Source organism: Zea mays, chromosome 8 (genome assembly GCF_902167145.1).
Source record: "Zea mays cultivar B73 chromosome 8, Zm-B73-REFERENCE-NAM-5.0, whole genome shotgun sequence".
In the NCBI taxonomy this organism is placed as follows: domain Eukaryota; kingdom Viridiplantae; phylum Streptophyta; class Magnoliopsida; order Poales; family Poaceae; genus Zea; species Zea mays.
In genome coordinates, this window is record NC_050103.1 from 11,165,355 (window position 1) to 11,177,285 (window position 11,931).

The 11,931-nt window shown below is 42.7% G+C and overlaps 2 protein-coding genes across 2 annotated transcripts; both read right to left on the minus strand.

Annotated features, from left to right (window-relative positions):
• Window positions 1–1,778: 1,778 nt before the first annotated feature.
• LOC109941485 (uncharacterized) lies at window positions 1,779–2,483 on the minus strand. Its single transcript, NM_001364504.1, has one exon. It carries the CDS (start codon window positions 2,375–2,377, stop codon window positions 1,907–1,909), a length of 471 nt encoding a protein of 156 aa, NP_001351433.1. The 5' UTR covers window positions 2,378–2,483; the 3' UTR covers window positions 1,779–1,906.
• LOC100285631 (ABC-2 type transporter family protein) lies at window positions 2,454–9,352 on the minus strand. Its single transcript, NM_001158522.2, has 12 exons — window positions 8,970–9,352; window positions 8,511–8,701; window positions 8,281–8,431; window positions 8,063–8,195; window positions 7,329–7,530; window positions 6,512–6,788; window positions 5,342–5,473; window positions 4,904–5,124; window positions 4,583–4,795; window positions 4,401–4,485; window positions 3,829–4,041; window positions 2,454–2,835 (listed from the first exon to the last, which is right to left on the minus strand). The coding sequence occupies exons 1-11, from the start codon at window positions 9,189–9,191 to the stop codon at window positions 3,865–3,867; spliced, it is 2,004 nt and encodes a 667-aa protein (NP_001151994.2). The 5' UTR covers window positions 9,192–9,352; the 3' UTR covers window positions 2,454–2,835; window positions 3,829–3,864.
• Window positions 9,353–11,931: the final 2,579 nt, after the last annotated feature.

The following is an 11,931-nucleotide window of genomic DNA, read 5'->3' on the forward strand; positions in this document are numbered from 1 at the left end:
ACAAAAGTTGTAGGTTTCATTGTTATCTTTCCAATGCCTCTGGTTCTGTTCCAATTCGATTAGCAGTTTAGGAGTAATTGCGAAAATGATAATGTTGTCTTGGAAATGAAAACAAATTTAGGTAGGAAGTTTATCTTAATTTTTGTAGAATTTGTCATAGTGACCAACATGGGGAATTGTAGAAAATTTTGTATAGACGATTTTCAGGATGCACCTGTTTGCCTCATTTATGTCCAAAAAATAAAAAAATCATTATCCACTTAGAATTTATGTTTGTGTGAGTTTTGTTATAGTTTTCAAGTATGATTCAAGTATAAGATGATTTATGATGGTGTTTGTCTGATATGTGCTAGTATGACTGGTAATGGTAGTGAGGGTGTGAAATGAAACTTCCGTTAAAGTTATAAGTGCATGATGAACCACTTGTTAAAGTTCTACAAATGATCGTTTGATTTGCTCTTTCAAATTTTTATGGTTATATCATGTTTGGTGATTCAAGTTTCAAGTTATACCATTGTATAAGAATTTATTAGTGATGTGGTGTTTTACAGTACCTGAACTTGCATACTAGATTCCATGTAGAATGATTGGCACAACTAATGCCGGTTCGTAAAGAAAAAGAAAAAGTTTGGAGTATAGAGAGAGAGAGAAGAAAAGAAAGACAACAATAGTTTTATACAGAGAAATTAGTCGATGATATCTAGAGTCGTGTCAATAAATATAGTAAGAACGCATAGAAAGAGGACAATACAAGAAAAAAAACATAAAAATGTTACAAAAGTAGCTACGCAAGCTATTTGGGCGCCTCCCTTCTATTAATAAACAGTCTAACACAGAAAAGTTCGATTCAGTTTGGTACAAGCTGTTTAGAAATGCATCAATGTTTTTCGATTTTATTAATTCAACGGATAAGTTCCTTCTGGATGCCTTTTAGTTCAGTGCAGCAAATCTAATTGCAAATACTGTAAAGTCTAAGCGTCCAAACTTGCGTGTACAGATGTCAATGGGAATTGGGAATTCCCCATCATGTTTAGACATCTTATACCCATCCACATGAAACTATCATCATCCCTACACCCATCATGGATATAGGATTTCTCCCATACCCATCTTCATTCGGATATCGGATTCTCATTAAGTCCACACCACCGATGAAGAAAAGCATGATCATATTATATTTTATATGACCTTAACACACACGACACCCAACAACAATATATCAAAAAAAACTGAAATCTAACAAAAAAAACATGTTTGACCATGCAAAACAACAAAAACAAAGTGATATGTGGACGGGTAGGCGGGGTGGCTATTCTCCTGGATTGGATGGATGCTTAAAAGGGTTGAGAGAGTTAGTGTTGGTTGTTAGACTTATTGCCTATTGGGGTGCATATATAATTTTACTAAATGAATATTACTCATGAGTAATTGGTTTTGAGTTCTGCTTTTTGATACCCGTATATTCAATGAGGAAAGAATTTCTCCAAAATCTATATCTATAGGATTAAAATCTTCTTATACCTTATCCCTAAGAGCTGATTTGGTGGACAAGGAATTGGAGGGGATCCATGTGGGAGGAATCCCCTTCCTATTCAAATTTGAATACGGAGGGGGATTACTTCCCCATGGATCCCCTCCAATTCTATGTCCACCAAACCAGCCCTAATAGAGGAATTCCGCATGGTTATCGGGTACTGACACCTCTACTTGGGTGGATGGGTTAGCGGTTTGCTTAGTGTTGAAATTTTTTGAGCATTTCAAAATAAACTGTTACTATCTGTCAAGGCTAAAGAATCTTTAGATCAATCCAGCTGCAACTACAAGCCTCCAATACTATTCACGCGGCAGACTGCCTCAAGGTTACAAATGAAAAGAAAAAAGGAGACCAAAAGATGGTCCGACTGGATCAAGAAATGTGATGGACGGACTGCAGGACGGCCTCGGCCACCATCGCCAGATGGTGTAGCGCGGCGACGGTGGACACGGGGACGCTGGCCAGCACCAGGGCGGCGACGGCGATGGCGACGCCGGGCCTGGTGCCCATGAGCAGCAGCTGCAGCGCGCCGACGAGGCTAGACACGTCGGAGACGTAGGCGGGGTAGTACCGCTTCTCCCACGGCGCCCACTCGGCGGGCGCCTCGTAGTTGGTCTCCACCATCCACGCCTCCCGGATCCGCCGCCGCAGCACGGGCATGCCCTCGTCCACCAGCGCGCCTCCGTACTGGTCCCGGCCGCCGCTCGCGTCCCGGCGTAGCGCGGCGCATCGCGTTGCCGCCGACAGCGGCAAACTCCTCGGTAGCGCCAGCCCCAGCCCGTGGCACGCCCCGTGCCGGAGCGCGGCCGGCGTTGCTGGACGGGAGAGGGAAGAAGCAGCCATGGGATCGGCTCAGGGGCTGATCTTCGTATCTCAGGCAAGAAAGAGAACACTGCACGACCACACTGGAGATCGAGGGAAAGGGAAGACGAATCCAATAGAGGCTGATGAGAATTTTGAGCCGAAATGGGCACGCGTTTATAGGCACTACACCCGTGATTAAGAAACTAGTACTACTGGCACGTACAGAGAGAAAACCATAAGAAACTAGTACTACTGGCACTCTGCCAGTGGTCGTACTTTGGACGGCGATTTGGAGATAGTTTATTTGCAGCGGCATGGCCACAGCCCACAGCCCCAGGCAATCATTGAGCTGACTTCACAACTAGTAGGATCTAAAAAATAAAAAAGAAAACTTCTGGGCGGCGGATCGTATACTGCCTCGGCTCGTCCATAATGCTGGGGTCTCCCATAACCAGATATTATGCAGAAAACGCGGCCTCGCTTTGACTCCAGATATACTGCAAAGAGAACCAGATCAACAATGGGTGAGTAGACAAATCAGATGGTAATTGGTAAAGTGGCTAAATCTTTTTACAATTTAGCTCATATAACTGAATCTAAATACCCATCTAAACAAACAACAGAAATTAAGATGGGTTTTCAGTTACCATTGTGAGCCAGCCAGCCATGTAACGAAACGATGTGCAACGAGCATCAGCTCAAACTAGGGCAACGAAGTGAGACGCGATTTTAACATTCATAGATAACAAGTGTTAATCTCGGTGGATCATATAGACTGCAGAGTTACCCAAATTGTTGGGCGACACAGATCCTAAGTCATTTCTTGACGGCAGCAACAAACTATGGACTTGTTTGGTTCAGCTTTTTTCTGACCAGCTTTTCCAAGAATCTAGCTGTAAGGAGAATCTGGCTGTATAGAGAATCTGAGTATCATTAGGATTACGTGCGGAGGAAGATAAAGTTGTCCGTGGGGCTCAGGATCTATAAAGTGACGGATTACTACTATTGCGACGACTCAACCGATTATATATTTATGTTGACTTTGAATGGTTTTTACCCAAACGAATTTTATAGAAACTGACTGAAAAGCTGAGTGTTTGGCAGTCCGCAGCAGCTTTTGGTGGCCAGAAGCTGCGAAAAGCCGAAACAAACAGGGGCTATAGGGAATAACCAGACACTGAAATAACTATAAACTATAGGGAATAACCAGATACTGTAATAACTATATCATGGCAGAACTGTCATCATGAGACTGGGAGTTCATATTCCATTAACTCTAACCAGGGCCCAGGGCAAGTTTTATTGGCGATAATTTTCCCATGAGAAAAACTTAGTGAAGGAAACGATAACGAACAGAAAGGTATAGAAGTAATGGAGATTCAATATAGTACATTGATTGCGTTGCTAATTGCAATATGTTCCCCCCACATAAAGCCTTTTTGTTGAATTAGGACCACTGCAAAGAAATGATTGATTCAAAGATGCCCTACCTTAATTTATTCTTTCGAAGTCTGCAAATGAAAAGCTTATTCCACCTGCGGCTTATTTTTATCTTGTTCCAATGGTGGAAGGAGCTGCTGATACTTCGGTCTGTTTTTCTTCAGAAGAAGGTAGGTTGACCAGTACCAGAACATCAGAATCCTACCCTGTGCAACCAGAGTATCTGCAATTCGAATTCCTCCCAATGAAAACCTTTCCAAGGCCTGCCACATAAAAAGGTTGCACATCAAAACTGGAATATTTTCTTTAAATAGAACTAAAAAATGTTTATGGCAGCTTGGCTTGGAGTTAACAAATAGAAGACAGTAGGTTCACCAATAAAAAAAATAATCACAATCAACTAACAGTATGCTTTCCATATAAGCAATTAAGCAAATAAATATTATTTTGCGGTCATCATGGTGTTGACAAATACCAACAATAATTCTATCCATGGACAAACTGGCATGAGCCATTTTCATTAGAATACATTACAAGATTTCAAGCCAAGTAATTTCCCCTTTCATTTGACCAAGTTCTTTTTTTGCCAGTTTTTTTCTGCTGGATGTCCCCAAAACACTACCTGTTCACCCGTTTGAATGTCATATGAATGTTGTTGCTCAAATTGCAGACCCTTGAACTCGTTAATGCAAAGCCCTTGAAAGGCCCTGAAAATTAATGGCAAGAGTAGCATCTAGTAGTTAGATGATGCAATGCTTACTACACTAGACTCAACTATATATCACAAGAAAAAATGAACAATACCATCTAATGAGAGATATTCTTGGGATCCAACGAAATATGACTGGAGTATTGTCAGGGTTAACATAGTATCCTCCAAATACAATAAACACTGTCATAAGGGATGGCCCAAGAGCCATTGCAGCTTCAGTTGTAGGAGCCATTGCTCCAACAGTGAGACCCATTGCTGATGCAGCAAATGACTCAACAGTCACAATACCACAGAATTTGGCAAATCTGGTAGAGTGAGAAACGTTCTTTAGATAATCATAAGCAAAACTGCAATAGATATACATAAAATGGTGCCTCTAAGCATTGACAAAAAAGATTTAAAAATACACTGACCTAGAAAATGTTGGGTGAAGTTTAGCCATTGGATAGAGAATTGATCCAAATATCAATGGAAATGCTGCTCCAATGGGAATCTCAGCCAACAACTTAGATGAAAGATATGGTCCAAGTGCATAGGAACCTTTTGCTCGTTCTCTGTCAACTATACTCCGTTCTTTTGGGAAAACTCCCACAGTCTTTGTCAATGCAGCCATTGCTGTGTTTATGGCAGCCACCTTGACTCGTATGTTAAAAAAAGAAGGACCAAACACAAAATATGTTCAGACAATATTCCTAGAACAACTTCATGAAGATACAATCAGAACAATCATATGAAGTGCCAAATGTTTGAAGACAGTGAATATGTTAGTATGTTACATATATCCTGAATGCAAAATATGTGCAAACTAGGAATTCAACTTCAGAAGCCCTCAAAGGTTCACAATATTCTACCTGAAGTAGTCCCATCCTGTCTTGTATGGATGTTTGAGATTTTCCCATTCGCCAAAACACAGATCCAAATATAACTGCTGAAGCAACAGACATTCGTGATCTCACTTTGTTTGTTGGTCCATCACGAAAAGCCTGAACACAAAAGATCCTACACATTACAAAAAGCAATGGATGACGAGAGATAGTCAACCTACATCTTAACATTTGTCCTCAAATGTTTTATAGTTATTTCTTCTTTTTCAATGATACAATTTCCCTGCCTGTTCGAGACAAAAGTGTCATATAGGCATGCATGTAGCAAATTTCAAGTATTGAACAATAATGCTTCTCCAATATCAGTTAAGCAACAACAACAACAATAACAATAAATCCTTTTAGTCTCAAACAAGTTGGTGTAGAGTTGAAACCTAACAGAAATCAATCAAGGTTCAGACATATGCATAACTGTTTTCCATTCGCTCTTATTCAAGACTAAATCTTTCAGTATATTATTCCATACTTTCAAGTCTCCTTTTATTGTTTTTTCTCGTATCAATTTCAGCCTTCCCTGTCCTTCTTCTAATTACTATCGTGTCTTAGGATTCCACTACGTACCGGTGCTTCTAGAGGTCTCTGTTAGACAGGTCCAAACGATCTCAATCGGTGTTGGACAACCTTTTCCTCAATTAGTACTAGCCTTGGTCTATCATGTATATCATCGTTTTGAACTAGAACCCTTCTTGTATGGCTACAAATCCAACACGACATATGTATTTCTGCAACACTTATCTGCCGAACATGACGTCTTTTTATAGGCCAACAATCTGCACCATACAATTTTTCAGGTCTAATAGTCGTCATGTAAAACTTGCCTTTTAGCTTTCGTGGTACTCTCTAGTCACATAGAATGCTAGATACTTGGTACCACTTCCTCCACCCTGAATTGATTCTATGGCTAAGGCTAACATCTTCCTCCAATATCAATTAAAATGAACAATAAACCGTATATTTTATAAAGATCAGAATTAGGTAATACGTAATAGGTGGACACTATAGACATTTTATGTAAAAATATGACATCGATACCTACAATTGCTTAGGATAAAATCAAATGTCAACAAAGCTACTAAATATATTCACACACACAAAAATGTTAAGCTGGAACCACAGGACAGATATATTGAGATGAACCTGCATCCATGCTCGCTTAAAAAGCAAACGAAATTGCCTCCACCAACCATGTCTTTTCTTCACTGTAGTCTTCCGAACAAGTTTGGCAGACAATTCAGGATCCTCTGGAATTGCAATTAAATTGTTACCTTCAGTGACCACAGATTTGTTAGAAAACGCCTCAATGAGATTCTCGATCCTTTTCTGTGATGACTGTACACTTTCAGTTGAGCCATAATCAATGGAAATGAGATCAGCCAAGAACTCGGCAGGGTTCATATGATCTGGACACTGGTACCTAATAAATCATCAAAACTCAAGTTATCAATGGGCGATAGTAACAAAATTAAAATCAGCATCATGGTATATTGGCCATTTATGTAACAAAAGAAAAGGCACAGTTTCTTATTGATCAAAACCCAAATAGACAGAGACCAGAGGCATTCTGCATGTGCATGGTACAAACATGCAACAATTAACCTTCAAAAGTTTCAGCATAGCTAATATTGGAATTTTGATGTGTACAAGGACAATAAGAATAAATGTAGTCAGTGACATGAAGTAATTAGTTTTATTGGAAATGCAAACAATGAAAGTGCACACCACAAGGCCAGATTGTTTTGTTATACTCAAAACAAAATAGGTTTGAGAAGGGGTACATGTTCACTGTTCAGGATTGGAAATGAATTATTTATTATGCTATGCTAGATCAGGCAAGCCAAAAAGTGAGCACACACAAAAGTATATAGACAAAAACACATTCAAATCAAGTAGAAATCATGATAATAAAATACTTAAGAAAAGACTGGAAGGAAAGGGAAGGGTGTAGCACAATAACCCTAATGATGAGAAGTATGTTAGAGGTTCTTCTTTTGCAGGTCCCATGTATACAGTTTCTCCATCTGACAGTAGTACGATGTCATCAAATTTGCCATAGACTGAACCTCTTGGCTGGTGTATCGAACAGATAACAGTGTGCCCATCCTGAGCAAGTTGACGAAGAGTCTCCATGACCTTCTCAGCTTGGAAGGCATCAAGGCCTAAAAGACAAATCACATACATACAAAAAAATATAACTTAATATTTGACATTTTCATATTGTCAGATGACCAAACAGATGTTGATGACTACTGTTTATGATGGATCTTGTTTCATGCTAGCTCCAATGAACAAAAAAACAGAAAGACCATAGAGCATTCAGCAGCAGAGCTGAGTTGCCATTGTCTCATCATGGTGAAACAGGAAAACGAACCCTGAATGATGACAAGAAGATGATGCAAAACACTAGCCAAAGTAGTTATGTTTCAGTTAAAAAAGTAAGTTAAGATCCTTATGCTTCACGATTACAAATTTAGTGTGCCTTGAACATAAATGATTTTCATAATGCAGACAATTTATTTTCATTTGATCATGGTGTCATATCTGACATGAACTGTTGTATTTGTAAGATCAGAAAAATAAAACATGTTATTTACACGAAAAATGTTTCGTCTAAATGAGGACCACATTTAGAAGTAATAAAGAAAACCCTTGTTCAAGTAGGGAAGGCCAAGACTAAATCAAGTTTAATACCTGTTGTTGGTTCGTCTGCAAAGATGACTGAAGGGCTAGCAATCAACTCACATGCAAGTGAGAGGCGCTTCTTCTCACCCCCACTTATTCCACGAACTTTTGCATCACCAACAATAGAATCAGCACAATTGACCTACTCAACGATCCAACCATTAAGACTGTCCTCCGAACCGTTCACTTCAATTTCTAGAAACAATAATCAAAATTCTAGCACTCACCAACCCCATACGTAACAAAAGATCATTGACATAGCTCTCCTTTCTCTCAGGAGCCCACAAGTCAGGAAGCTGGAGCTCAGCAGCAAGTGAGAGCGTCTCCCGCACAGTGAGCTGTGAGAAGAACAGGTCTTCCTGCCTGACAAAAGCAATCCTGCACAAGGAGATAGTCATTAGCTCCTTTCCGCAAACAAGAGCAGAAATAAGACCCCAGCTGCATGAACACAACTTACTTATATCCGCCCTTCGAGATAGGCCGACCATTGATATACAGAAACCCGGAAAGGTGCAAGGAAGACGATGCGGCGAGCTGCCCTGCTAGCACATTGAGCAAAGTTGTTTTGCCAGAGCCCGATGGCCCCATTAGTGCAAGCAGCCTCCCCGGTTTCGCCTCCCCTGACACATTTGACAACAGAAACCTTGCCTGGCAAAGTGACGATTTACAATTAGACAATATGTCATAAACATCTGTTAGCCCAATCTAGTTATATTATATCCGGAATATTCCGGATGTTTGTACTGGTACCATGGGTCAACGAGTCAACCGCGAACGAGCACATGTGGTGTGGGCCATGTGGCAAACGGAACGAGACGAGGACGGCAGAGGCGCAAATGGGCAATGCGAGGGTTTCGTGCGCGCGGCTGCGGCGAAATGGGAAGAGGTGGTGCCGTGGCGACGGTGTAGCACTCACCACTTCCCCGCGCTTGTTCTTCAATGCACAGGTGATGCGAGCCCACCGGATGGTCACGGGCGGCACACCACCACCACCTCCCTCGCCAGCCTCCGCGTCGGCCTCGTCGGTCTCCGTGTCCTCCGCCGGCGGAAGGAGGGCGGGACCGGGTCCCGCGATGGCGCGGACGAAGAACGCCGCGGCCAGCGCCGCCAGGAGCTGCCCCAGTCCCCTGACCTCCATCACACACGCTGACGCCAATGGCTATCCCCCTTCAATCTAGAAGTTTCCGGACGTCCGGGGAGGCGGCGGAGAACGAAGCGGAGTAGTGGCAAGCGGCAGCAGGGTTAGACGGGGGTTTAGCCTCTGCGCTTCTGCAAGGCGTGAGGAGAGCTGAGAGCAGTTCCGCCAGTTTGTGTGGTCGTGATGAGTTTGTTGCGGCATGACCCATGAGCCACGAGATGGGAGAGGAGGAGACGTATTGCCGGATGGATTGTTGAACTGGACCTTTTCTGCTGTGGGCCAGGACTGTACAACTAGTTTCGTTGCGCTGTTTGTGAGTTAGTGGGCCAGCGATTTGGGCTTTGATATCAACCCGTCGCTTCAGCTAGTAGCAAAACTACGGCCCGCGGGGGAGGCGTGGGTTTTCAAAAAGCAGTCGTGTTGTGTAGGGATGAAAACGGTCGGAAACGGTATTTATTCGGTAATCAGTTTTTTGGTCGTTTTTCTTTGATTGCGAATAAATAGGATATAGAATATACAATACAAATTTGTATTCTTGTTTTTAACATCCAGCTTGTTAAAAATCATAAAAGGTAAATCTCAAAATCATCCTATATTTTCTCAAATAATAGTTATAAACTTCGGTATAGATTCGGAAACAAATTCGGAAATTTTTTCAACGTTTTGTGTTGTAGGGAGCAAATAATACATAAAACAATTTATGTAATATTTTATTCATATTTGTACTAATGTGCTTGATAACATAAGAAAAGATCAACATCAAATTTTATACGTATCTATTTTAAAATATTAAATTTATTCTAACAGTTCGGATTACCACTTTCATCCCTAGTGTTGTGAGCTTAAAAAATCTATACTACTCTATTAAAACCCTGTTTAGGAGGACTTTATTTCAAGAATTGCAGTTTCGGTTTTTTAGCTTTACCATGAAATGGCTTCAACAAATTAGTAAGACATGATTCAAGAGTGTTCGGTTTGCACATAGACTCCAGCTTCTGTAATACAATTAATTTATGCGAGTTTCCTTAATTGCCCTTGATGATTGACGGGTGGAGAAAGAGACATGAATTAATAGATCATGTAACCAATGGCATGGTGGGTAATTTTGTGCAACTTCATGAGTAAGTATAAAAACAATGTTTTTGAAGCATCTTTTGAGGAGCTTCAAAAAATTCATAAAATCGGTCTCTAGTTTTAGTTTTTTTTAAACTAGAGCTCGTGAAGCTCGACCCATTTAGATAGAAGAAGCCAAAATAGATCTAAAATTCTTGAAGTGAAGCTCTCCCAAATAGGTCCTAAGAGTCTAGCGTCAGCGTCCACACCCTGCCCTGCCCCCGCCTGTCCATTTCGTTGCGCTGTTTGTGAGGTAGTGGGCCATCGATTTGGGCTTCGATATCAACCCGTGGCTTCAGCTCAGCTCGTAGCAAAGTACGGCCCATGGGGGAGGTGTGGGTTTCAAAAAAACAGACGTGTTGTGAACTTAAAAATCTATACTACTCTATTGAGAGTCTAGCGTCAGCGTCCATACCCAGCCCCACCCCCCGCCTGTGTCAGCCGCGTCCGCACGCCCCCACCTCCCACATCCACACTCTCGCCCACACACGCCCGTGGCTCTCACGACTAGAGTTGATGTGTCTCCTACTCTTCCCCTCCCCCCGCTCCTATGCCCCCTCTCCTACCCTCTCCCTCGCAGCATCCTCCGATGGATACCAAAGGCCACTATGCCTCCTGCCCCACCCTCGTCGGCGCTGCCCGGCATACCGCCCTCCCTATTAAGAGTGTAAAGTCAGCATCCACGACCCTACCTACGATGCTTGCCCGCCTTCGCCTCCGACACCCACTTACCTCGCTCGCCTTCACCTCTACATGACTCAGAGCGCACCCGTGAAAACATCCCGCTCGAGATGCGCCTGCGTCTGTCGTCGCCCGCGCTACTCTCCCCTCTACCGCCTCCACCGGATCTGGGAGCAGGACCGCTTCCGCCTCCATGGTTGATGCCTCGACTCGCTACCTCTCCCTCGCCCCCTTGCCTCTGTCACCTCCACCAGATCTAGGAGCAGTGCATCACGTGTGTAAGGAAAATGGACCCTGGGCCATTTGGCTCAATAGGTTTTGGTGTTTGATGATCAACATAACATGTTGACTAATGTGTTTGCTAGTGTTTATGTGTATAGTTCACAGGATGCGAAAAGCATTGGACTAAGACTGAGGATGCAACACCTCAAATGAAGACATAAAAAGAGCTTAAAAGCCCAAGACTCAAGACCAAAGGAGCCTAAGAACAAAATACAGAAGACCTAGAAGATGGGTTGTTAGTTAGCGCACCGATGGCACACAGTTGGCTCACCGGTGGCACACAGTTGGCTCACCGGTGGCACACAGTTGGCGCACAGGACAACCAATAGAGTTTCCATTTGCTCATGCCTGAGAGGAGGCACCAGACTGTCCGGTGTGCACTGGACAATCACTGTTCACTATTCGGTGCTCGTAACGGCTAGCTGTCAGAACTAGCCGTTGGCTGCACACCGTTGGCACATAGTTGGCTCACCGGTGGCACACAGTTGGTGCACAGGACAGCCAACAGAGTTTCCATTATGAGAGGAGGCACGGACTGTCCGGTATGCACTGAACACTCACTGTTCACTGTCCGGTGCACCTAACGGCTAGCTGTCAGAACTAGCCGTTAGCTGCACACCGTTGGCACACAGTTGGCTCACCGGTGGCGCACAGTTGGCTCACT